Raw genomic sequence first — 26,997 nt, forward strand, 5'->3', positions numbered from 1 at the left:
ACTTTCAAAGTTAGATCCGTTTACGCATTTATTGGTTTGTACAAAAGAGCTTACAGACTAAACGGGCAATTGCAATTAATTGTAGCAATTCGACCCTGAACAATGTGGATTCCGGTTTATTGTCGGCTTTTACAAAAGGCACATGAAAAGGACGAGTCAATGAGTGGCCCACTCTGCCATCGGAGTTAAAACGTATCACCACATAACACCGGCTACTTAAGGCTAATTGTAAGATGAGTCCACAGGGAGAGGTCTCATTTGACCTTGGAGCGGAAGCCCTTCGATACGAGTGGCGCCACCTCGGACGGATCGCGTCCCCGCGTTTCAGGCAGATAGAATTTCGTCAGCAGGAAGAGCAGTACACAGGTAATGGAGAAGGGCAGGAACACGAAAGCGTCCCACGCGTTCTGCAGGAGCGGGAACGAGATGCCAATTATGAAATTGCAAGTCCACGAGGAAAGACTGCCCATCGACATGGCCACTGAGCGCGGAGCCACCTCAAATAATTCTGCAAATTGGAGAGCACAATTCGAATTAGTAATGGGTCTAAAAATAAACCAGTCATCCAATTATACAGACGGTTTGTCTGATGAACGCCTTTAAAAGCCGTAAACAATTGTATGGTAAGCCAATGAACCCCATTCGATCCCAATTCCGGCTCAATTGCAAACCAATTTCTCGGAATCACGCGCAGCTGTCTCAGTCGCAAATAATGGAGCTATGGGAATTTAGACAAACAATAAAGTCACGCGACAAATTACCTGAGCCGATGAAGTAGGGAATGGGACCCAGTCCAAATTGATAAAAGAAGATGTAGCCCATGATGCAGACGATACAGGCAATGGCAAACCAGCTGACTTGGTCCTGAAAAATAATATAAAATTAAAATCAAGTCGGTAATCCAAGACAAAATCGTTCGGATTTTCTTGCAACGAGGGTATCTCCCTTGTTGAACTTATTAATATTTAAAGAAAAACACGAGTTGCTAGACCAACCAAAATTAACTCACAATATAGAACAAAACGAAGGCGATGGTGAACAAGAAGACGGAGCACAGGGCGCAGGAGAACATCATGAGGGTTCGCCTATTGCAGTAAGCCATTAGCCAAGGACCCAAAAGGGATACGCACAGATTCAGGCAGCCAGCGCCTAAATTGGCCCACTGGGCATTCACGGTGGAAAGTCCGGCCTTCTCAAAGATGCTCACCGAGTAGTAGAATATCTGGAAAAACACAAAATCTTATAAGCCAGACTTTAGAAATAGGGGTTATTCTACTCACCGCATTTATGCCCGACAATTGCTGGCCACCATGGAAGCAACAGACAATGATCAGGGGCAACGTTAGACGAGGATCGCGCAGTACATCGCAGAAGCTGCTGCTTTGAACCTTGGCATTGCTCTCCCCTTCCATCTCGGCAATCTCTTGAGCGATGAGCTCATCGGCATCCTTGCCACGCAGACGTTGAAGCTCCCGTTTGGCTGCCGCACGATTTCCCTTGACGATATACAGGAACTTGGGGCTCTCGGGCAATAGGTAAGAAGGCAGGTAGCACACCAGGATCAGAATCATGTAGGCTGTCAGCGCATAGTGCCAAAGATCCTCGGTGCCAAAGATATCGGCCAAACTGAAGACTTGGCCGACGACCACGCCGCCCGTTACTCCTACGGCGCAGAAAACGCCCAGTGTGCCGCGCAGCGCCAGAGGAGCCACCTCGGAAAGGTACATCGGCAGGGTGGCGGTCACAAGGCCAGAGGCCAGGCCCACAATAAACCTTCCGATTATCAGCATCTCCACGGAACCAGCGGCACGACAGAAGAAGAACAGCACCGCTCCTACGGTGAACATGCCTCCGCAGATGAGGAAGCATGCTTTTCTGGAAGAGAAGGTGATATTTTTTTACAAAAGACTCATTTCAACGGATGTACTAAAGATTCTTAAGGATTTATTTTTATTATACCCTTGCAGAGAGTATTATAATTTTGGTCAAAAGTGTGCAACGCAGTGAAGGAGACATCTCCGACCCTATGAAGTTATATATTCTTGATCAATCACCAAGAGAGTCGATCTAGCCATGTCCGTCTGTCCGTCTGTCCGTCCGTCCGTCCGTTTCTACGCAAACTAGTCCCTCAGTTTTTAAGATATCGAATTGAAACTTTGCACACAACTTTCCTTCCTTTGCACGCAGTATATAAGTCGGAACGGCCGGGATCGGCCGACTACATCCTATAGCTGCCATATAACTGATTGATCGGAAATGCCATAACTTTGGTGTTTATACCCGTTACTCGTAGAGTAAAAAGAGAGTAAAATTCGTGCAAAAGTATGTAACAGGTAGAAGGAAGCGATTCCGACCCTATAAAGTATATATATTCTTGTTCAGGATCACTAGCCGAGTCGATCTAGCCATGTCCGTCTGTCCGTATAAACGCTGAGATCTCGGAAACTATAAAAGCTAGAAGATTGGCATTTCAAAATGGTGCCACGCCCCCTCTGACGCCCACAAGCCACAAGCTGTGGCCACAGTTTTGATGCTATTATGAAAATTGTAATTGATATGTATTTGTTTCGTCAATACCTATCGATTGGCCTAATAAAAGATTGCCACGCCCACTCTAACGCCCAAAAACTCATTAAACGCTTAAGCCTGGCTAGCGCCTACATTTCCGCCATTCATGGCCCGTGGTACCAATGTCTTGGGGTAGATGGCGCAATACAATAGCGCCATCTAACGGATGACTTTGGAACAACTGGCCAAGGTGCTAATTCGAGCGGCGAAAAACATACTAGAAGGCATATTTATATTAAGTTGTTTAGTTGAGTAACGGGTATCTAATAGTCGAGGCACTCGACTATAGCGTTCTCTCTTGTTTTAAAGTTAGGAAGTTGGTATTAAGAATGCATCATATGAATAGTTTTGGAGAATTAATTTACGAATATTCTGCAAGGGTAAATCAACTTCGGCTCCTAGCTTTTCTTTCTTGTTTTTTTATTTTTATTATTTTATTTTTTATCAACGGATGTGCCTATATTAAAGAAATTATAAAATACTAAAACAAACTTTTCATAAAACTAAGATTGTTTAGTAAAGTATTGCAAGCATTGGTAATTAATTGCTTTGAACAATTAAAATAAAAGTTGAAATAAAACAATTAAATTCAAGTGTTATCTTAAATTCAAAGTTTCCAAGATAATTTACCTAGTTTATTAACAAAGATAAAAAGATGGAAAAAAACTGGATTAATTATTCTTCAATACCCTATTTTCATAAGCTTCATAATACTAATCCATCTTAATAGAGTGTTCACCCTTTCGAACTGTTACTGAAAACGATTGTTACGACATATAATACCCGCCACTTCTGAATGGCTTTTATTGATATTCGAATTAGTTGCCGGATCCAAAACACTCGAGAAAATCCAAGGGGCTTATCTAGTTGATTAATAGCTACCTGCCGAATTTATTGGCCGCTCCAGCCCCGCCCAGCGAACCGATGGCGCCGCCGACCAGGAACACAGAAACGATGCACGACCACAATAGTTCCAGACCGCCGGAACTGAGGTTACTGCCGTAGGTCTCGTGCACTGTCTGATTGCACCAAACTTTCATGAGCTGTAAAGATAGGCCTTTAAATGTTTCCCTTCGACGACTAAATCGTCATATGTATATCTCACCTTGGAGGGGGCGTTGATAACGCCTATGCAATAGCCGGTGGGCACAGCACCTCCAAATGTGGTTGCCAGGGCCACCAGCAGCAGGAGATTGCCCCATCGTGGTTTCTGCAAGTGTTCCAAGCACAATTAGATACTCAGCAAAAAAACACACTTCCCTTAAGCATACAATTCAGTCTCTGATAGCGATTCAGTGCGTCATTGTGTGGGGTCATTTCAAAATTCCAATGGGGGTTGCGTTATCAGAACTTTCTGATTAATTCCCGCTTTGTTATAATCTGTAATTGTCGCTAATTACTGCTAATCTTGACCGAAGGGCAAAACTTTCCATTTCTCAGCAGGAGCATTTGGGATCATTTGCGATTAACGGAATACTATTTATAAGCAGAATGCTCTAATTGAATGAACGTTTGCGAGCGGTGTCTCTTTATAACTGATAAGCGATGACTGAAAATTCAGCTGATTATACACACTAGGAGATCGGTTTGTTTGCCAAAAAAACTAAAGTACTCGAAAACAACAGAGGTCAAACAGACAGCACTTTGCACCGGTAGGTAAAAGCTAAAAATATTTAAAAGCTCAGAAACATTTATTTGGACTACTTTTCCCTTGCTCTCTGATTCTTTCAAAAATGCAACTTGTTTTGGCTGAACTGCAATTATTTATTTAAATTTATTTTTCCATTGACACAAGTTTCACTCAAGCTATGTTTTAGCTTTAGGTAAATTTGGCTTTATCCCATCAACAAAATTTATTTGCATCATTTACAAGCACCTATGTAGTTCTAAAATCTTCGATTTTAAATTTTTTTTAGTCAATTTTTAAGCCCAAAATGATCAATTTATTTGATATTTAAATTAAAACAGGTATTCAAACCTTTGGTTAATGATTATAGTTAAGCTCTTAACAATTAAACTAAACATCAACAAAAATATTTTAGTGCTACCAATTTATACCACACTGTATTTACATAAATTACTCATGGTCGACATAGGTTCCACTGTATATGAATCAACCATATGCTAAATGCGTCGTTTGTATATATGTATATGTGCGTGTATATAAAATTGTATTCGACTTTGAAAACAAATATGCAAAAAAATAAAATATATAGGTCCGAACGCCTTTGGCAAGTAAATATACACAGAAAAGCACAAAGTGTATAATAATATTAAAAATGAAATGCGTGAGATAAAATAAATGAAAACAGCATCCGAGAAAAGAGAGAGAAGAACAACGTCATCGAAAGAAAACAAAGAAAAGGTGCATGTGCAGATAGAGTCAAAAGAACAACAACATCGGGTACCTCAGTGGTAGGTAGTCTGCCGATCTGCCCGCTCTCTCACCTGAGGTAGATGGCATCTGGAATCGGAATCAGAATCTCACCTGGTTGGTTTCCGTCTGGGCTGTGAGCAGTTCCACTCTTGTGGGCTGCGGATACAATTGCTGGGCCTCCGCCTGCTGACCTTTGCTGGCCATAATTATGGACTTTGCTTCGTACTACCACTTATTTTGGGGAACACTTTTTAAGGCACTCGTAAACACACGCGTGTGGTGTGTGCGTGCTAACACAGTTGTAACAATCGTTAACAGTTGGCGGTAAGGCAACAGGGTTTTTCGAATCAGTGTTGTGTTACGGGCAGTGTGTGTAAATTCTAACATTTCCCGATTCCCAACTCGGAGCAACAGTCACAATTGTTTCTAAACGGCGCACCGCCAGCGGTGCACTCGGAATCGGATCGAAGCGTTACGTTATGGCAGCTCTGGACTCGGAGCGCGACTAAAAATGTCAGCTGAGCGTCGTGGTTGGTGGCGAAAAAGCTTCCGCTTAGAACCCAAACAACAACAACCAAATTTTGGTAGCCGGCATGAGATAAAACCAAAACAATAAAGACTACCCAACGTTTTTATACCCTTAAAAAATTAATTTTAATATAATAATACTTTTTTATGAGATCTCGGCGCGGTGGTACAAGTCTTATTTAGATATATTCAACTATCAGTTCAACTTGTTGATTGGTAAACCCGATCCTTATATTAAAAAAATTAATTTTGGTGGCCAAATAGCTTTTATATTAATCAATTAGTATGCACTGCTGTTAAAATAAGCCAATAAATATAAAGAATAATACATTCTACGACAAGAACCTCTCTATTACTGCGAACCTGACAGCAGAAAAAAATATAAAATATATTGCTAGGGTATAAAAGCTCTTTTTCGCAAATTGTTGCCAGAGTTTTAGCTGAAATAAGCTTTCGGGGGCGGGAAATACAATAAGTACTAAGTAATCAAGTAGCCAAAATAAATATGTTATTCCTACTTAATAATTATTTAATTTTTAACTATTTACACAAATTGTATTCCAGTTAAACTTCTTCCCTCTAAAAATCTGGCAGCACTGCTCATACGAGTTTCCTTTAAAAATGCGCGCGCCTGCCAGTGTTGGTAACTTGTGGGTGTTGTGCAATTTGCCGTGACCCGAAACCTAAAAATTTGTTCAAGCTCATTGCAATTAAACTTTTTAAATTGTAATATTTAAACACATCCAATAGGCAAACTATTTTTTAGTGACTTTTCAATATGGTAATTCAAAAATTGTTTTAATTATATTATTTATATATGAAGTATAAAAAACCACTGCCGTTTTAAATTAAGTTATGTGTTCGAGCTGTGTTGGAAAATTTGGCACGGACTCATCGCTAGTCAGAAGTACCATCCTTAAGTCCTCAACAGCTGTTCAATTTTTTGTTGACGTTGTATTTGGAAGCGTAGCGTCTGGCAGCGTTTAAGTTTAGCATAAGTTACTAAGAAGATCGAGCGCTATGTCGGCGGTGGCTTACGACTCCCTGCTGTCCACGACGGCGGTGATCAGCACCGTCTTCCAGTTCCTTTCCGGCGCGTAAGTACCAATCTCCAAAACACATTGAAATGGACCTATCCAAAATTCAATTGTTCGCTTTACTTGCAGCATGATATGCCGAAAGTACATACAGAAAAAAAGCACGGGTGACTCTTCCGGAGTTCCCTTCATATGCGGCTTCTTATCGTGAGTAGAAACTGCCGACGTTGGCACTACCGAGATAAAATCGAGTTGGTCGCGGTTGCCGAGAAGATTTTGTTGGTTCTTAAATTGTTTTGGCTTGGTCTTCTCTTAAAAGAAGAACTGCCGAACTTAAGACTTTATCTGGGGTTGGAAAAGATTTCTTTATCAAAATATTAGGCTACTACTACAACTTTTTCGCTCACCTTTGAGTAAGCTGTTTTAATGTAGCAAAGTTAATTGTTGGTTTCAAATTTAAAATCCTTCTTCGAACATGTATTTCCAACTTTACAAAAAAGTAATGATTGGATCTAACCTTTCCGATTTGGCTTCCATAAAGATCAAATAAATATCTCATTGGAATTGGCTTAAATCTTTTAAATATTAAAAATGTTATAAATGTTCCTAAAATATTTTAAATAGCCGGAATAATGTTGACAGAAATAACTGAATTAACTGCATAGTTTATTTGTATATTCCACTACTTGTGGTACATCTAAATAAAACAAAAATTAACAGCATTGCTTGGTTGGCAATTTACCCATGTTTTTTGACGTATAACACACTCAAATGAATTGAATTTTATTTGTACAGGTGCAGCTTTTGGTTGCGCTACGGAGTCTTAACCAACGAACAGAGCATTGTGCTGGTCAACATCATCGGATCGACGCTTTTTCTAGTCTACACGCTGATTTACTATGTGTTCACCGTCAACAAACGTGCCTGCGTCAAGCAATTCGGATTCGTTCTGACCGTACTGGTGGTGGTCATTCTCTTTACCAATCGGCTGGAAGACCAGCGCGATCAAATGATACACGTCACGGGTAAGAACACTTTTCGTGCAACTATTTAGTCAGGTGTGCTTAGTTCTCAAATATGTATATTTTCAGGAATCGTGTGCTGCATCGTGACCGTGTGTTTTTTCGCCGCCCCGCTGGCTAGTTTGCTGCATGTGATACGGGCGAAGAACTCGGAGAGCCTGCCCCTGCCGCTGATAGCCACGTCTTTTTTGGTCAGCCTGCAGTGGCTAATCTACGGCATACTGATATCGGACTCATTCATCCAGGTGACCCTGTTCCCACGACTGGCCAGACATCAAATCACTGACGGTGGCAATTGTTTGCTTTCCTTTTCAGATACCCAACTTTCTGGGCTGCATACTGTCGCTGCTGCAGTTGGGTCTGTTTGTCCTGTACCCGCCGCGAAGTTACTCCGGCCATGGCTACAAGCTGGTCGAACAGGCAGTGCCGTATTAGAGAACTGATTGGTCACAGCCACGCATTACGCTTTGGCATCCGAGCGTGTCGCATACAGGATTTATATTTTAGTATAACTTTATGGTCAAACATGCTGTTTGCTTAGACGCCAAGCTTATTAACTATAGACATACGTAATAGTAAGCCTATATTTATTTTAAAATATTTATTAAACCCCGAAGATTTGCCTCAAAATCACGGCTACTTTACTTACATTGTCTTGCTGTTCGTTAGCGCCCATTTGAATGTGTCCTCTGTAATCTGTATCCGTGACAAAACAAAACACCTTAAAGCTATTAAACAACTGAAACACTTGTTAATTTGATCTGAACGCAGATTAACAAAAAGACGGAGATTCAATTATACCAGGTCTGAACAGATTGCGAGCGGGTTGGCGACTGTGGAAATACTAATAAGTGAACCCAGTGCACTTTGCTGGGCTGCGGTCAATGGTATCGATAAGCTGATATGCTGATATTGAGAGCCATAAACAGGTAAATTAAGCGACCGTACTGGCTGTTTTGGACCTCTGATTTAATGAAAATGTTTGTGGGCGCAAGGGGAGATTCAATCAATGAAAACACCTTGTCTTAATTCAATGATAGTTCCTATCGGCATGCATGGAATTAACCAGTAAACATGCGAACAGATAAAGCGTTAATCTATATTCGGCAAGCGGAAAACGACCAGCATCGATAAGGTGGTGTTTTTGGGGGGGCGGAAATGATTAAGCAAGATCATAAATATTTCACTAATCAAATTTAAGTTTGAACTGAATGACTGTTAGTGATTCTGTGTTTTCCAACACTTGTTCAAGGGCTCAACAACTCTTCAATGCTGTATTTTAAGTGCACTGCGGTACGGTCACACTGCCTGACAAAATCTGTTTTGTGAATCATTGTTTTTTTCTTTAAAACCAGATCGTTTTTGAGCCAAACCCAGGATGCAGGATCAGAGTCCCGAGCTGTACGAGGAGGTAAAGCTCTTCCGCAACGCCCGCGAGCGCGAGAGGTACGACAACATGGCCGATCTATACGCAATTACCAACACCATCCAGCAATTGGAAAAGGCCTACATTCGGGACTGCATTACGCCGCAGGAATATACGGCCGCCTGCTCCAAATACCTGGTCCAGTATAAGGTTGCCTTCAAGCAGGTGCAGGGTGACGAGTTTCCCACGGTGGAGTCATTCGTCAAGAAGTTCCGGCTGGACTGCCCGGCGGCGCTGGAGAGGATTCGCGAGGACCGACCCATCACCATACGCGACGACAAGGGCAATACCTCTAAGTGCATCGCCGAAATAGTGTCACTGTTTATTACCATTATGGACAAGTTGCGTCTGCAGATCAACACCATGGACGCCCTGCAGCCGGACGTTAAGGATCTGGCCGACAACATGAACCGCCTGTCCCTCATCCCGGAGGACTTCGATGCCAAGCTAAAGGTGGAGAAGTGGTTGGGTAGCCTAAACGAGATGCAGGCCTCCGACGAGCTGAGCGAGGGTCAGGTGCGTCAGTTCCTCTTCGATCTGGAGTCGGCCTACGCCGACTTCAACAAGCTGCTGCACAGCCAGTAGCAGGCTGTTTCTCATTGTTTACATGTATCTTTATATTTAAATAGCTTATTCCGAATTAAAAAAGTTATATATATACGTATATAAGCACACCGCATGCATTTCAGTAAAGAGGCAAATCAAATTAAAAAAACGAGGACGGAAGCTAACTTCGGCAAGCCGAAATTGCTAAAATTGAAAAAGTAACGAAAAGAATAGGGTATACATACAGTGGATCGCAGCTTATTTCGTGCAGTTACCTAAAAAAAGTTTAGGTCGTTATTCCTGCTATACTAAGAAAGAACAGAAAAATTTATTTGCAGACGAGTCAAAATGTAACCTTTTTGGTTTAATATGTTTGGCGGCGACCTAATACAGAGCTCCAAAATAAACTCTTGGTTTGGGCTTGTATGGCAGCTTCTGGCGGGGCAACCTCGTTTTTTTTTAAGTTATCATGGATGGCCAAGATGTACCTACAGATTTTAAAGGAAAACCTGCTCCAAACTGCTGAAAAACTGGGCATACGCGATCGATTTCGATTTTACCAGGACAACGATCCGAAGCATTCGGCAGGAATTGTGAAGGTTTAACCTGTCTGGAACTGCCCTCATGTCGTCATAACGCCAGCACAGTCTCCAGATTTAAATTTATGGGAAATTTTGGATATCGCTATAAGGAAGAGGAAGATTTCGAACAAAAACGACATGAAAAGTGTTCTTATGGAAGAATGGCCAAAAATTCCAGTAGAAACCACTAAAAAGTTAGTTTCTTCCTTAGGAAATCGTCTTAAAGCTGTCCTGAACCAGAAAGGAGGACATACAAAATATTAGCTTTTAAATTACAAATAATAAGTTAAGAGGAATGAACTGCACGAAATAAGCTGCGGCATGAAAAAAGCCTGCACATTTTGTTTTTATGATTAAGGAAATTTAAAATTTTTCTGTTATCTTTCTTAGTTTAGCAGGAATAACGACTTGAACTTTTTTTTGGGTAACTGCACGAAATAAGCTGCGATCCACTGTACATAGATTTGCATAGCTTATACTGCAAAAACGTCATATAAAAATAAAAAAAAATATTTTCGCCGCCTTTAAGGGAGGGTATAGTGTTAAAATTTTTTTTTCATTTTTTTTAGAAAACTTAGAACATTTTAGATCGATCCGAGTAAAACTTCCGAAGTTATGGGCAGTTGAACCTAAGTAAGTTAGCTGGTATTGTATTCGATTATAGGGTGTCAAAAATTTGACGGAGATTGCCTGTATCTCACTCAATTTTTAATATTTTTGGATGAAAAAATTCACACATGTTTAAATGTTGCCCTATCACATGCAAAAACCAAAATTGTGCTAAGACTATCTGTATCGCCAATAAAAATTTTTAAAAACTGACCGATTTTGCACCGAATTAACTATAAGATATAGATGTCCGATCGGCAAGCGCTTTTACCCTGAGTAAGATATGCGTAAATAAATAAGACTTGGAAAAATTTATGTCAATAGCTTATACTGCGCGAAATATTCTGAAAAACATCAAATTTGGACTGATTTCACCCTATTGTTCCTATGGGAGCTAAAGGATATATACGTCCGATCAGCACGCGCTTTTACCTTGATCAAGAAATGCATAAAAAAATACGATTTGAAAAGATGTTTGTCAATAGCTTATACACTGCACGAAAAATTCTGAAAAACATCAAATTTGGACCGATTTCACCCAAATGTTCCTATGGGAGCTATAGGATATAGTCGTACGATTAGCACGGGCTGTTACCCTGATCAAGGTATGCATTAAAAAATACGATTTAGAAAGATTCATGTCAATAGCTTGTATAATGCGCGAAATATCCTAAAAATCATTAAATTTTACCCGATTTCACCCTATTGTTCCTATGGGAGCTATAGGATATAGACGTCCGATCGCCACGCGCTTTTACCCTGATCAAGGTACGCATAAAAAATATGATTTGAAAATATTTATGTCAATAGCTTTTACACTGCGCGAAATATCTTCCATTCTTGCAAGTTATAACCGATATGGGAGCTATGGGATATAGACAACCGATCGGGGCGGTTTTCAAACTTGATCTGCGTACACTTGTTTTAGGACGACTATGAAAGTTTCAGATCGCTAGCTTTTAAACTGAGCTCGCAAACAGTATTGAAACAGACGGACATGGCTATATCGACTCCCCTATTGATCCTGATCAAGAATATATATACTTTATGGGGTCGGAAACGTTTCCTTTACTGCGTTACAATCTTCTGACCAAAATTATAATACCCTCTGCAAGGGTATAAAAACACAGAAACACGTATAAATAAATCCATTAGATTAGAATGAGACACTTTCTGCTAACTATCGGACCACAAATACTCAAATTGTGTAAGAATACTTAATATAGAACATAGGAACAATAACTGAATTTTATCAAGATCCGCAAATATAATTATAAAAGAAAAATTAAATTTTTAAAAAAGGCCATAGATTTTTAAATTTTGCTCCCTAAAATCAAACATACCAATTTAAGTAAAATCGCCAAGGTTTATCTTTTTTTTGCATTTTGTTTGGATTTAATCGTATCTTCTTTTTTGTATTTAGTTTAAATATTAAGGTTATAATTATACATATAAGTTTAAACCGATTACAATAATTAATTTTTGTTTGTTTTGTTTTTTCTCATTCACGTTATGTTTGTGGTTTTGTTTGCTTTAATATATATACTTGTATTTTTTAATTTACTGTTCTGCTCTTTTCGGTTTATTTCTTACGCTCTTAAATCTGTTAAATCGTTTTACGCCTTTAATAATTAATAATTGTTACTCTTTATCTTTGTAAATTTATTTGTATGCAATGTGAAAATGGTACTTGGTATATTTATGCGGATGTTGCTGTATGCTTTTTGTTTTATTTGTTTCATTCTTTGTTGTGTGAGGGAGGAGAAACACCTTCATGCTGTGTGGGATTTATGCGAGTGTGGTGTGTGTTTTGTTTTGTGGCTGAGGGGTAGAAAGGAGGCGTGGTCAGGACGCTGCTGGGCGGCGCCTTTACAGTGCGTTCGTAGTAAAAACGTTTCTTATTAAGTAAAGTATGATCGCTTATCTTCGTATATTAGATAATCCTCTTCCGACGCTGGCGAGGATTTCTCGCTCCCCGCCCCGTCGGCGAGTGCTTGTTGTTGTTGATGTGGTGGCGGTTGTGATTGCTGCTGCTGTTGCGGTTGCTCCTTGACGAGCATCAGTAACTGCCCGGGAATACCTTGCGTCGTCGATGCCGTCGTCACTATTGCTGCTAATGGCGTGGTGGTGGCATCTATGGTCGTTGTGGCGCTGCTGGCTGCTATTGTGGTCACTGTCGTGGTGGTGGCATGTGTGATGGGCAGCGCTCTGGGATTGCTGGCGCTGCTCTTGCTGTAGATGTGGTGAATGGGCGTGGTGGTTGTGGTGGTGGTGCTGCTACTGCTGCGAAGGCTATAGAAGTCGCTCGCTCGGGCGATCTGCAGGGGCCGCCAGATCGTGTTCTCCGGAAGCTAGTTCTGTCCGGTCCAGTACGAGGGCGAGTAGCCTTGCTTGCCAGCAGACTTCGACTGGCTGGTCGACTGCTGACGTTGCCCGGCACTGTTCGAGTCCTGCAACAGATACGGATGGGGATCAGTAAATGTGTAAAACAAATCATGGACTGGCTGATGCTGCCTTCGCAAGCAGAACATTGAGCTTATTTCGGTCTTCACTCGCCCATCCATACACAAATGTGGGTTAACATATGAGCACACGCAGTTATAAATACACATATTCGCTGATTATATACACGGCAGATTTTAAGTATAGTATATAGAATAGGCACATGAATGGATATGCTTCTGATAACAGCATGACCCCATTGACAAACGATTCCTTCTTTTCAGCAGCGCTTCTGTGGGATTCATGCAACTAGAGACTAGATGATACAAAACAAGATGTGATGAGAAAGATTACGTGGGGGTGAGGCATGCGTGGGGTGGTTAACGTTGTGCAGTTCACCAAGAATTAAGCAACTTTTACACATGATTACAACAAAGGAACTTACCCGGCGGGATGAGCTATGAATCCTGCCGTCCATCTAATTGTTGTCCCATAAAAAAATCAAAAGAAATTATAAAGAAATGTCAAACAATAGAACAGTTTCATGCATTTCACAATTCTCTCTCTCTCACTACCGACGAATAAACTAATCAATTCAAGCACCTAACTTTCCTAGGAGATTATATTCTCCCACTGAAACGAAACAGATGTTCCGAAACAATATAAAACAAAATTAGAAAATGCATGAAATGTAATTGTTAATTACGATCACAGGTGAAAAGTAAAATTTTTTTAATGAAAGAACATAAATAAGATGACTTTAGGAGTGTGTTCTACAGGAGAAGTGCGTGATTAATGTTATTAGTGGTGTACAAAATATGTTTAGTTAGTGTTTATGTGGTGTTAGATACTTTAACAATGGGGATGTAAAAAATATACAAATACATGCTGCTGTAGATCAACAAAATTAGATTTAAAGCTGCAAAGAAAGATCCATAGTTAATGGGTTATCCAGGTTAAGCATGTCGATTTATCTAAGTGTGAGTGTAAGGAGCATTTAAAAACAAGAACCAATATTTAAAGGTAGCCAAATAAAGTGAAATGTTTTTGTGGGTATTTAACTACGAATGGTGTAAACTGAAATTTGTGTGCTAGCTAGGACGTGATAAATTTCTCTAGGCACCCCATCAGTCGGCAAAGAAAGACATTCCGCTAACTTCGTCCCGAACATAGCTTTCGATATTCTGCTCATAGTTATCGTCGAGAGAGGCAACATCCTGATCCAGACATTGGACAGGGCTAGTTTGCCAGATCTGCTGGTAAGCAATTTGCGGACCATTCTCACGAATAAGGAGATGGTTCTCCGCCCCTCCGCCTACAACAACCTGCAGTGCTAATTCGGAATGTACCTGATGAATGGGCTGATGGATCATATTGTGGTGTCCGGCTGCTGGCATCGGCAAGTACATTCCGTACGGCTGGGCCGAAGTGCCGCCAGCCGTCTGAGTGTTAGGCATGTTGAACGGCGGCGGCGTACCGGAGTGGAAACTCTGCTTCTCGTACGACTGTAAAGAGAGGAATTAAAAAATAATTTGTAGAAACATCGAGAAAGGTTGTTTAACTAGGGCTGAGAATTCTTGAATTCTGGATTCGCTTAAATAATATACGGCCATGTGCGCAGTACTCCAAGTCACCCGAATTCTTTTTGGAGTCGGCACTGACAATACCGAATTCGGGGCCAGAATACTCAGTATACTATTCCACAGCCCTGGTTATAACCATTACGTACATTAACCTTGTTTAGCGCCACATGTCCCTTCCCGTACATGGACGAGGTCAGATCGGAGCCAGTGCCTGCTTGCGATTGGTTGGACACCGCCTGGGTTTTGCTCTGCTGGTTCACGCTCGATGAGTAGCCCCCCTTGCTGTAATCCTGCGTAGTCTGCGAAAGAGTGTCATAGCTGGTCGAGCCGTATCCCGCGCTGTACGAAGGCTTCGGGAACTGTTGACCAGAGGCAGTGTTGGCTGCCGGTATTTGCTGATGTTCAATGAAATCAAGCAATGTTAAAAAGTGTTTACAGTTTGATTATGGTTTAATAAGCTTACTGGATAGATGGCAGGCGTGCCATATTGGAAACTACCGGGCATTACATTGCCGCCATAGAAGTAGGCATAAGGAACATTCAGCATTGGCGCACTCGAGCCAGCCTGTTGCGACATTGTGCTGGAGACCTAAACGATTTAAGATTACATGTTTAAACACTCCTCTGTAACATGATTCGAGCCCGAACTCACATTGCCAACCGGACTGGAGTTATTGTCAGTGCGAGCAAAGCGTCCATCATTCATTGCGGAATAGGTTACCGAGCCAAGGTTCTCACGTCCAGCTCCTAAACTGGCTGGCGGATAGTTTAGATCGTAGTATCCCTGCTGCAACCAAAAATAATTACATTAAGTAGCCATCAAGGGAGTAGATTGTGTGTCTAAAATGGCTGTGAAGAAATCAGAAACAGCTTTGCCAGACTTTGAGCTTGCAACAATACGAAGCGTTCTGTCCAGTCTAGCAAAGCTGCGTGCCAATTCCAAACGAAATGAAACATGTTTAATTAAATGCAATAAATTTATACACAAGTTGAATGTAAGGTTAAACTAAAAAAAAAAAAAAAAAAAAAAAATCGGTGGTTAGGAAATCGTGAGGAAATGTGAGAGTCGGGAGCATAGATGGAAAATTGTATTTAATACTTATTAGGGATGCAAAATTATCAATTTATTTCTCATAAGATAAACAATTTTTTTTTTAATTTGATTTAAATTAGCTTTGCATCTCTAATTTGAGGAAAAAATAAAATTAAGATAGAGTTGAGGAGGGATAGAAGGATTAGTTTTTGGTTAATTTGGAGTGTAAAGCTGAGCCTGGAGGATAAGCAATACATATGGATTTTCTTTTTTTTGATGATTATGATAATGCCAGGAATGTGGAAGGTGGATGGAAACGGAAGCGGATGGTTTAACGAAATTAAAGTGCAAGGTGGCGAAAGAAAGTGTCAGCTTGTTTACACAATCACACACACACAAAAAACAGACAAGACATGTAGAAGGTGGTATTAAGGACTTCATCACAGACATCGCGATAATGTTATTATGTACAATGCACGCCGAGAAACGGTTAGAAGTGGAAGGGCGCAACGTCAACGAGCCCTGATCCGGAACAACGATCTAAATCATCAGCGGGAGACGAGCTGGAATGGGCTGAGCAGTTGTCGTATGCGTTTTAATGGAATTAGGACTTGACTAATGCGAAAACGTTGTAGCGAACATTATTATGGGAGGATATTGATTTGATTACTGATTGATTAGACGGTTCGATTGATTGGTCAGTTGCATTTTGTAGTTGTTGGTTTGGTATTTGCTTTTGCTTTTCTCCATGAACTCACCACATGTGGCACTCTCTGTTGCATCATTTGCAATTCCTCGTAGGAATACACTGGTTGCTGATAGTATGGCAATCCAGTCTGAATATATTGACTAACCATTTGGATGTTGGTGGGCACCAAGTTGCTGCTGCTGCCACCACCACTACCAGCACCACCAGCACCCGATGCGCCGCCCACGCCGCCGGTGCTCGCTCCCGCACCTGGGCCGCCGGCGTTGCCTGCCGTCGTGGCAACGCTGCCACCGCTGCCGCTGCTGTTGCTGCTGCTGCTATTCTTGTTGGTCAGCGATGCCAGCACCGCAGCGGTGGTGCCCGTGGCCGTCTGGCCACCCGCCGCTGCTCCCACCGAGCTGTTGCTGCTGCTGTTGTTGTTTACATTCACACCGACGCTGGCCGCGCTACCACCGGCCACGCCGACTCCACTACTTACGCCGCTTTGGCTGACGCCTCCGCCCACACCGGCCACGTTGCCGCTCGGAACGCCCGCCGTCACATTGCTGACCGAGCTGCTTCCGCTCACGTTGTTATCTAAAGAGATCGGAAAAGTATGAGAAACTAGGAAAGAGGTTCAAAATACTAAGGAAGAGGTTCAAAAAAGTAAATACTTTGGATCGATGATTTATCAAGTTCTATAGTCCTCAGTATAATAATATTGTAATAAGTCAACTATGAGTAATTTTGTATATTTTAAAAATATAATATGATAGCTGTTCCTTAGAGTGCTATTAAAATCTATGACTCATGGTAAATTTTGTTGATATTAAATAATTCGTAAATTCGCTAGCTAAGTAACAAAAATGTTTACTAAAAATCTGAGTTTTTCGCAAGTTAAAAAAAATAAACATATTACAGAAGTGTAAATACGCCCTTTACTCTTTGGGGTCCCCATCTGTATTTACTTCACGATTACTTACTGTTAGAAACGACCGCCTGGTTAGCACCTGCCTGCCCGCTCACACCACCACCGTTGCCTGTGCTTCCGCTGCTGCTACTCACGCCGCTGCTGGTGGAGACACTGAAAGGTCAATAAGATCAATGATTAATGCTACTGGGAAGGTTCGCCTCCGAAATGGACATGCACAACGGTTTTGGATTAGTCGGAAACTGGGGACAAGCGGGCATGCAGAGCGGGGAGTTTAGCTCTTACCTGTCGTAGTGCGCGGCGCTGCTGGCCGAGGTCGCATCCTTGAGCTTGGCGCTGGTACTGAAATTGGCGTACTGCGAGGACGCGTTGCTCGCACTGCCAGCGAACCTGAACGAGAATTCGCAATTAACCATAATGGAACCAACGCAAGTTAAGCAATCAGGGGTTAGGCAAGTCTCAAGGAACTCGGGACATTGGGTGTGGGATCATTGTTTTTACTACTTACCCGCTGCTGTTGGACAGTCCAGTGTTGCCATAAACACTCTGGCTGGACTGGTAAGCACTTTGTGGTGTCGAGTATCCGGAGGTGAGATAGGCAGAGCTCGCATTGCCGCTGTTAAGTGCGGTGTGCGATTGCAGGTTGGGTTTGGTTTTTGTTTTGGGACATGAGCGAGCATTGAACGTGTTACGAAAAAAGAGAAACAATAAACAAATTGAGGATTAGCTTCCTTTCGGATGGTGCAGATTGTTAGGCAGAACTTGCATACAAAAAACATAAATAATATTGAGTGGAAAGTGAAAGCTCGTACCGTCAGAGATTAATTCTTTAAAAATAATTTTGGTTGATTTTGGTAAAAAGTTGCAAAGTGAACCATTTATAAACGAATTTATTTTTACCAGAAGCAACCGTATTTTTGACAATCGTTGATTTCTCAATTCAATTTAAACAACCCTCTGGAAGGGCGCCTTGCAGAATGATATTAAAAACAATCATTGATACTATATCCTTTCATACCTTGTGCTGTTTTGGCTGCTGCTGCCTCCAACCGGAATGTTTTGCGTCGCCGCCCCTCCCCCGCCCGCTACCGCTCCTGAACCGCCTTGAGCCCCAGTGCCCGCTTGCTGCTGGTAGGAATTGGGCTGGTACGAGCCATATCCCTGCTGCTGGTAACTACTGGCCACCGAGCTCTGCACATTCGCGTAGGTTGAGCTGCTATAGCCGCCGGGCGCCGTCGTCGGGTAGCCACTGGTCGCCTTGCCCGCTCCACTCTGGTAGGCGTTCTGGTAAGCATTCCCACTGCCGGTCGTCTGGCCATAAGGATCACTCTTGGCCAGCTGATCGAGCGCCGTGGTGGCACTCACCGCCGAGCTAACACCCTGTTGCTGCGCCGTTGAACGGGTCGTATAACCCGCTGCACTTAAGGCATCGCTCTACAAATTAAAAAGGTTAATTAGATTCTTAGTATTGATAAGCTAGTGAAATTTAAAAGGCTTTAACATAAATATTGTGGTACATGATCATTATTTCAGCCACCAAATGTATAAAATGATGTACTCACGATCTGGGAACTTTGCAGACCTGCCGCCAGCGTCGCCTGCTGTTGTTGCTGCTGCTGGGATTTGCTTTGGTAGTCGTCTGGCTGCTGTTGTTGCTGCTGACCGTCAATGCTAAAGCCCGAACCAACCTTCTCCGGCAGAGTCTCGAAGCCATCGTCCGTGCCGAAGTCCAGAGCGCCGAACTGCACGTCCAGGTAGCCAATGTTGTTCAGTGCATTGTCTCCCGGCATTTCGACGGCACTCGCTGGAATCTTCGACGGGGGTGGCAGCTTAACGCGCGCCCTCCGCACCTGCGGCTGCTGCTGCGACTGCTCTCCAGTTCCAGCTCCCGTTCCCGAGGCAAACACGTTAGCGTACGTATTGGGGTATTGACTCACACCCACGCTAGTGCTAGTTTGCGAGTAGGCGGCCGTCGGATTCTGCGCATAACCAGCCGGCGCTGGTGGTCCCGGTGCAGATCCTGGACTGACACCCTGACTGGCCAGCGAGTTGAAATACTGAGATTGCTCGACCGACAGCGTGGCCGACGGCTTGATTGGAGTCGTTTGCTGCTGCTGAAGTTGCTGCTGCTGTTGGGCCTGGTGTACCAGCGTGGCGGCCGCCGAGGCAGCGCTTGAGAATGTGTCTGGTGAGGCGGAAACAAAGGAGGTCGGTGTGCTGCCCGCGCCTCCGCCGGCAGCTGCGCTCGCTCCCGTTCCCGCTCCTGACTGCGTACCCTGGGACTGCAGCTGGGGTGGTGGATTGCTGACTGCTGCGCTGTATTGCAGCAACGGCGTGGTCGCCGAGCCTGTCAGCGTTGCTGGCGGTGTCACTACCGCTGGTCCGCTGCTGGAGCTCTCCTCCAAATGAGATCCCTGCTGAACCACATGGTGTTCAAGACCCGGTGGAGCCGATAACTCGCTACCAGCCACCGTAGAGGCACCTGTACCACTCGCTCCAGTTCCGCTCACCACGCTGGCCGCTGTTTGCGTTGCCAGGTTGCTGGTGGTGAATACCTTGCTGTCCTTGAGGGATCCCTCGTACTCCTCATTGTTCCAATCGCCCCAAGCATCGTCGTGAGCCTGCTGCTGTTTCTCGGCGTTTTGGGCTATGGTGTTGTCCCACAGCTCTACCTCGTGGTGATCTTCGGTGTTGCCGCTGCGACCCGATCCATAGCTACCGCCAGGGCCTCCGCTGCCGCGATCGCCACGAGGGCCACCTGTGCGTCCGCCCATGCGTCCACCACCACGTCCGGACCGTGAGACGAAACCACCGCCGCGTCCACCGCCACCGGGTCCACTGCGTCCGCCTCCATTGCGCTGCCCGCGATAGTTGTCATTGGCCCGATCTTCGCCGCGATCGCCGCCTGAACGAGGTTCACGAGACTCCCGCTGATTGCGCTCGTTCTCGCGTGTCTCTCTTCCGCGCCCTTAAAGTTCGAAAAGTCAAATATTAGTTTATTTACAGGGAATTAAATAAATAAGCTCATTTACTAAAACTACTTCTGTATCGCTTAGTTTAAGCCTGCTGATTTAAACAAAAAAAAGGCAGCCTTTTAGTAAATGAGCGTTATTTGGCTTTGGTCTTACATCCACGACTGTCGGTGGAACCGCGGGTGCCACCTCGATTTGAGCTGCGGTTTCGAGACTTTTCCCGCTTGTCCGCATTCGCGTTGCCATCGGCCCAATCGCCGTCGCCGGCAGCGCCATCGGCCGCGGTACTTGCAGCCTTGTTCTTGCGCTTTTTCTCGTACTTGGCAAAGGCGCCCTGGAACGGATTTGTTTGAGTGACTGGAGGGGAGGGGAAACACTTTCAACACTAACCTGCGGTAGCTCCTCAATCAAAAAGTTCGCCGCTGCTTCCAGGTCGTAGTCGCACTCGTTGAGGGCACAGCAGACCTCCTCCTCGGAACGTTGGGTCATGGTCAACAGGAGAGTGACCTTCTCCTTGATCTGCGGATCCTCTGTGGTGCTATTGGTGATCTGGGCAATGCGCAACTGTTCGGTGGTCGCCTTGGGCTGGGCCTTCTCAGGCTTGTCTGTCTTGCTGGCATCCTGGCCGCCCTTCTTGCCGGCGGCCGCAGCGTGTGAGACTCCATCGTGGTGGCCGGTTCCGGATCCTCCTCCGCCGGAGTTGCTGGCATTTGACTTTTTCTGGTTGCGGGTGTGGCCGCCGCCTCCTCCGCCGCCTGAACGAGTTTGTGTGCTCATCTCTATGTACACTGTATATACAAATTAGCTGCAAAAGATGAATGATACGATATCAAAACTAGTGATCAACAATCTGACTGATATAATTTTAAATCTGTGACGACTGGATTGGGTTTTGCTAACTAGCATTATTTGTTACATTTAATTTGACTATATAATAAACTGTAAGAAGCGCTTAATATGAAAATCCTTAATCTCTGAGTGGTCATTATACGGTCTTTGGGATTCGCCAAAGACCACGCAATCCTACTGTGTTTTTTGCGTTATTTTAAAATCGATTAGCAATTATTATAGAAAATTAGTCAGCTGCTGGTCGAAAATGGCATTTTTCCTAAAACTTTAACATCCAGAATATCTTTTGAGATTGTTATAACCTTTGGTTTAAAAGCGAATAAAAAACCAGGTTATTGTCTTGGTTCCTTTGAAAACACATTGTTTCTCATTTTTAGCTATTAACAACCATTCAAAACTAAGAAACAATTTAAATTTTTTAATATTGTATAAATTCGTGACATTATCGAAATCATTGGGTTTGGGAATAAGAGAATCCAGGCAGATTTAATCTACGGATGTGTGGAATTGCAAAACAAGTGGCCGAAAAAGAGCCGCAAAAGAAAAGCTGGCAAGATGAGAGTTCAATGTACATTTAATAAAAGAGAATGAAAGAACGTGAACAAACACACACACACACTAATACAGTGGGGAGAGACGAACGTACGCACAAACAAAGCGAGCATTCAGAAATAACAAAAATTAATGAAAAGGGGGTGTCGTGGACAAAGGGGGCGGAAAATGTATTGGCAAAACAGGTAACTGGGGTGGGCGAGAGAGGGCGGGTGGCGGGGTAGGTGACCGCGACGCATCAAAGCCGAAACGTCAGCCGCTTTTCCAAAGGGGGTGGGTTCATGAAAAATAGAGAGCAGGAGCAGCGAAGGCGACCCCGATACCAAGTGCATATCTGAATCACTTAATTTTTGTTTTCAAAACAGTTTTATCAACTTTAGCTGTGAATAACGCCTTTTCATGCATTATTCATACACACACACGGGATAACTAGTGCACACAATCAAAAGACCGCTGCCGCCTTCACTTTTCTATTAAGTTTCGCATTTTGCACGTCCGCCAGGATATGATGATTTCTCCTGATGGGAAATATTCCGCGACCCGGAAACTGCTCAACACAAATTGAAACGGGAATCGCGGGGACGGACATACACAAAAATTGATTTATAAACTCCTTGGCCTCTTCGTTTCGGTTTTCCGCTTTCGCTTTTGTGCTCGCTCTTCTGCATCTGCCCCAAGCGTCATCTCCCTCGCACCCACACTAGAGCGGGCCCACCAGTGTTGCCAGTTGCGAATGCAGCAATTGATAAATTAACCATTAATTGGAGCACACAGACGGGCTAAATATTCCTCGTCATCTAGACTACTAAGTGCTATTAATATTAATAGGGAAGTCTGTACAAAAAGACCGATTCCCGTCAGGATTCGGCAGGCACACACTTCACTAGGAACATATCCGACACTTGGCAACACTGAATGCGAGGGCATTGAAACCGAATGAAGCGCACAAAAAGGAATGCAAAACCGGACAAAGTGGCGTACACTGCGCCGAAAACGAAATTTACGGCTCGCTGGAAGTAAATATTATACCATTTTGGGCATTTCCCGGAGGAAAATACATCTCCAGTGGCTTTAATCAGGGAAACTGGGAAATATCGTTTAAATATTACCTAGTCAGCCCCAGCCATGTGCACATACTTCGACGCCATTTCTGCAATGCAACACTAGCTGACTCTTTCGCTCTTATGTAAACCAAGGGAACCAGTAATTGACGGCTATACCGCCGCTCCAGACAGCGGTCACTACGGAATTTTCAATCAATTATTGCGCTGTCAGAGCTTCATAAAAAAGGAGGAAAACACGGCACACAGGTGGGAGGACACTTAAACTACACTTTTAAACCTTTGAAGGCTTTCGTTCACGTCTTAAACTTGGGTAAACAAATTTTCAAAGCGGAGCCACACACAATACCTGCAAATGCGCCGAGAAACGCACTTTTAATGTGACCATGTGGAGAAGCTAATCGATAGGTTTTTTCTCAACGCACGCAGCCCTGGGCTCGGAGATTGTTAGCAGTAACTTAACCCATTTTAACAGAAATCCAGCGGCGACTCAATCCGATAGTATATCGATAAGCCATTTGGTCTGTCACCTTGCACATCACTTTTGTCAACAAACTACAACAAAGTTCTTTTTATGAAAACAAATAAATTTTGGGCCGTTATAAGCGATGGGCAAGCTAAGATTTTTTGGTGACTAAAGGTGGATTCTAATATCCATCGTTTGCCCACAGTTTGCAATGAGTAAGCAAAAGTATACGGATTTACTGAGGGATGACGATCCACTTTTGTCCCATGATGAGTTACTGGAGGTCGGAATTGCGGAGCTGCAACTTAAACTGGATAAAATCTTGGACAATCAAAATGAAATCCTAGCGCGCCTTTGCCAGGTGGCTCACAGCAGGGCGAACGGCGAATTTTACAAGGTGGAACAAGACTATTTCCCGGTTACGGATCCTGAAGAACTGTCAAATCTCGACGAAAATCTTTCCAAGCCGGGCAATATATATGTGAGTTGCAGACTAAGTATAACTGATGGGGAGGTACCTACAAATGTATTACTTTGCAGACAAACCTAATTCACCGCATTCTAAGACCAGAGGGAAGAATAGAACCCCTAAAAAAGAATTTCTCAAAAATGTTCGAGTACGATATTCTAATGGCGTACAACTACGATGGTGTGAGCACTAAACAGTCCTTTAAACAGTACAAAAACATAAATAAAACGATTTTCGGTAAGTGATTGTATTTGGATAAAATTGTTCCAAAAGTTTTCATATCCTATGTCGGAACTATATAGCTGCCGTAGAAACGATCGAAAAATACTTATGAAAATTGACATAACTTCGTTGAACTGAAATACGTTTTAAAATAAATATCGGACGACTATTTCATAAAGCTGCCATGGAAAATTGAGTCAATTTAAATGAGACTGCGAAAATCTGCTTTTAATTAAAGTTACTAGATGTAACTATGTTGGACTTTTGTAAATTTAACAAGAGAGAACGCTATAGTCGAGTGCCTCGACTATTAGATACCCGTTACTCAGCTAAACAACAAACAAGATTTTGCATTAACATAATGTGAATTAGAGTAACTACAGGAAAAAAGGACAAAAAGTTCAAATTATCAATTTGAATTCGGCGATCTCTTAGTGCTGGCAGCTTTACAGCACGAGCATCAGCACCAGCGCTGCTTTAGCGCAGGCAGCTTTTGTCCTGCACCAGCAGCTGTGTTTATGATTAAGTTTATGTTTTTGAGTGCAATAAATTGACTAGAAATATTAAACATATGTACATACTTATATTGGCTAAACACATACATTCTTAAATAGTATTATGTACATATATTAAAGTCTAAATGTTTGCACAACACGAGTAACGGGTATAGCGAATAGCTTTCTTTGAAAGGAGTTATCTTTGCCGGGCAATTGCAACTGTGTACAATGTAAATACATACATATGTATATGCTTACATACATACACACATACGCCATTGTTTGACTCAGACCTCCAATTTGGCTAACTAGATTTGATTTGCATAGTTCCTGGGATATAGTTCGGTATTGACAAATGAAAGCCATCGCAATTTCCTTTAATAGAAATCCTTATCGAGAATTAACGTTGACTCTGTTGAGCACCTTGGCCAGCTGTTCCAAACTCATCCGTTAGATGGCGCTATGAAAGGCGGAAATGTAGGCGCTAGCCAGGCTTAAGCGTTTAATGAGTTTTTGGGCGTTAGAGTGGGCGTGGCAAACTTTTATTAGGCCAATCGATAGGTATTGACGAAACAAATACATATCAATTAAAATTTTCATAATAGCATCAAAACTGTGGCCACAGCTTGTGGCTTGTGGGCGTCAGAGGGGGCGTGGAACCATTTTGAAACAAACTTGCGCTGCGTAGGAACTCCTAAAATCTACATGGAAAATGCCAATCTTCTAGATTTTATAGTTTTCGAAATCTCAGCGTTTATACGGACAGACGGACATGGCTAGATCGACTCGGCTAGTGATCCTGAACAAGAATATATATACTTTATAGGGTCGGAATCGCTTCCATTTACCTGTTACATACTTTTGCACGAATACAATATACCCTTTTACTCTACGAGTAACGGGTATAAAAACCAAATTAAATATTTTTATGTGGTCTAATATATAATATTATATAAGCTGCAGAAATGTAAAGTAAAGCAAGTAAAGAGTATTATTACCATAAAAATTGAAATTCCAGCCTACACCAACTTTCTTTTTTTAGTTCAATATTAATTCAAGAAAAAGATTTATGTATATCTTTACTGGGATTGTTAGCTTAAAATAGGATTAAAGAAAGCATATTCTATTTAGAACGATATACGATATTGTCAAAGATTCTTACAAATAGTTAAAATGAACCCTTAAACATATGAGGGTTATTATTATATTATAATTATTTGTATTCTATTATGTTTAGGGATCTTAAAAACGGATGGATACACCCAAGCGGACTACGTTGCCGATATAAGAGCTGCCTTTCACACGTTAAAGCGTCGATATCACAAAAGAAACCATGATTTAAGGAGGCGAATTAAACGGACCCAAAAAGGACAGCCGGAGTCTGACTGGGAGTAACTGATATATAGAATTTAATGTTGTTTTATATCAGGCGCGCAAACAATTCATTTATTTGCAAAGTTTATCTCAACGAAAGGAATGAAAAGCCAAACTGGTTTTTGGCTTTCTTTTGTAAGTTCTGTTCTTTCCATTTTAATGAGGTTATTTTTGGCTTACATAGCACCTCAAAACGCCAGACTTTCAAACCGTAACGTTCTGGTCGACATCCCCTTGAAAAAATACGGATCAATGATTTCACCACTCAATAAGGCTAAGCTTGTTTTAAAAAATTAAGAATTACTATTAATTATAACTATTTATGTGATTTACTTCTTTATATACCCTTGCAAAAGGTGTTATAATTTTAGTCAAAAGTGACAAGACAATTCCGACTCTATAAAGAAAATATATTGTTTATTAGAATCAACAATAAAATCGATCTAGCAATGTCCGTCAGATCGTCCGTTGGTTTCTACGCAAACTAGTTTTTTAATTTTTAAAGCTACTTGTATGAAACTTTCTCAAAGTCTTCTTTCTTTATCAAGTAGTAAATATGTCGGAACGGACCGGATCGGATGACTATAACATATAGCTTCTATAAGAACGATCGTTAAATGTATCGCAAAAAAATTGGTTTTAAGTTAACTTTTGTAAAATGGAAAAGTTCTTAGAGAACATTGTTCGTAAAACAATTATTTTGTTTATTTTTCTTTGGGACTTGCTAGGGTACAAATTATCAACTTGCTTATTAGACACATCTTAATATAGAAAACTAAAGGCAATTATAGTTTTACTGTACCTTGGGTACTTTTGTTTCTAGCTTTAAAAAGCTTTTACAAAATGTATTTTCATTTTAAATTCTGTTATAACAAGAAAGGAAAGCTAACTTCGGGTGGAGCCGAAGTTGAAATACCCCTTGCAGAATATTCTGCAAATTATATTCTCCAAAATTATTCATATGATGCATTCTTAATACTCATAAAAAATCCCAACTTCCTAACTTTAAAAACACCAAAGTTATGGCATTTCCAATCGTTCAGTTATATGACAGCTATAGAATAGTCGGCCGATCCTTATGAAATTTGATATGTCGGATTGATTGGGCAAAAATAAAACCCATAGAAAGTCCCAACTTTCTAACTTTACAAACACCAAAGTTAT

General features: G+C 42.2%; 5 protein-coding genes across 15 annotated transcripts; 3 read left to right on the plus strand and 2 right to left on the minus strand.

The window, feature by feature from the left end:
• Window positions 1-15: 15 nt before the first annotated feature.
• Window positions 16-8,355, minus strand: LOC108038042 (solute carrier family 2, facilitated glucose transporter member 1). 2 transcript variants are annotated; one of them, XM_017114752.2, is made up of 7 exons: window positions 8,182-8,355; window positions 3,674-3,778; window positions 3,451-3,611; window positions 1,281-1,875; window positions 1,010-1,222; window positions 762-864; window positions 16-508 (listed from the first exon to the last, which is right to left on the minus strand). In XM_017114752.2, the coding sequence occupies exons 1-7, from the start codon at window positions 8,206-8,208 to the stop codon at window positions 255-257; spliced, it is 1,458 nt and encodes a 485-aa protein (XP_016970241.2). In that variant the 5' UTR covers window positions 8,209-8,355; the 3' UTR covers window positions 16-254. The 2 variants fall into 2 exon arrangements, with proteins under 2 accessions (XP_016970241.2, XP_016970240.2); XM_017114751.2 differs by lacking the exon at window positions 8,182-8,355 and adding an exon at window positions 5,057-5,463.
• Window positions 6,412-8,176, plus strand: LOC108038044 (sugar transporter SWEET1). The gene is made up of 5 exons (XM_017114754.2): window positions 6,412-6,570; window positions 6,640-6,717; window positions 7,306-7,535; window positions 7,602-7,777; window positions 7,848-8,176. The coding sequence occupies exons 1-5, from the start codon at window positions 6,494-6,496 to the stop codon at window positions 7,965-7,967; spliced, it is 681 nt and encodes a 226-aa protein (XP_016970243.1). The 5' UTR covers window positions 6,412-6,493; the 3' UTR covers window positions 7,968-8,176.
• Window positions 8,356-8,832: 477 nt separating the features above from the next.
• Window positions 8,833-9,622, plus strand: LOC108038061 (vacuolar protein sorting-associated protein 28 homolog). The gene has a single exon (XM_017114775.2). It carries the CDS (start codon window positions 8,911-8,913, stop codon window positions 9,541-9,543), a length of 633 nt encoding a protein of 210 aa, XP_016970264.1. The 5' UTR covers window positions 8,833-8,910; the 3' UTR covers window positions 9,544-9,622.
• A 2,438-nt stretch (window positions 9,623-12,060) lies between these two features.
• LOC108038009 (protein lingerer) lies at window positions 12,061-23,173 on the minus strand. Of its 10 annotated transcripts, none has more exons than XM_017114703.2 (14): window positions 20,734-21,175; window positions 20,500-20,677; window positions 18,934-20,339; window positions 18,390-18,805; window positions 17,880-17,987; window positions 17,657-17,761; window positions 17,424-17,524; window positions 16,607-17,037; window positions 15,372-15,503; window positions 15,183-15,308; window positions 14,866-15,114; window positions 14,486-14,641; window positions 13,582-13,614; window positions 12,061-13,144 (listed from the first exon to the last, which is right to left on the minus strand). In XM_017114703.2, exons 1-14 carry the CDS (start codon window positions 21,118-21,120, stop codon window positions 13,046-13,048), a joined length of 3,927 nt encoding a protein of 1,308 aa, XP_016970192.2. In that variant the 5' UTR covers window positions 21,121-21,175; the 3' UTR covers window positions 12,061-13,045. The 10 variants fall into 10 exon arrangements, with proteins under 10 accessions (XP_016970192.2, XP_016970191.2, XP_016970186.2 ...); XM_017114702.2 differs by having other exon boundaries at window positions 15,372-15,506; XM_017114697.2 differs by having other exon boundaries at window positions 16,511-17,037.
• Window positions 23,174-23,290: 117 nt separating this feature from the next.
• On the plus strand, window positions 23,291-26,675 carry LOC108038012. The gene is made up of 3 exons (XM_017114708.2): window positions 23,291-23,752; window positions 23,812-23,977; window positions 25,697-26,675. The coding sequence occupies exons 1-3, from the start codon at window positions 23,483-23,485 to the stop codon at window positions 25,852-25,854; spliced, it is 594 nt and encodes a 197-aa protein (XP_016970197.2). The 5' UTR covers window positions 23,291-23,482; the 3' UTR covers window positions 25,855-26,675.
• The last annotated feature ends 322 nt before the right edge of the window (window positions 26,676-26,997 follow it).

Source organism: Drosophila rhopaloa, unplaced genomic scaffold (assembly GCF_018152115.1).
Source record: "Drosophila rhopaloa isolate 14029-0021.01 unplaced genomic scaffold, ASM1815211v1 contig_69, whole genome shotgun sequence".
Taxonomy (NCBI): Eukaryota; Metazoa; Arthropoda; class Insecta; order Diptera; family Drosophilidae; genus Drosophila; species Drosophila rhopaloa.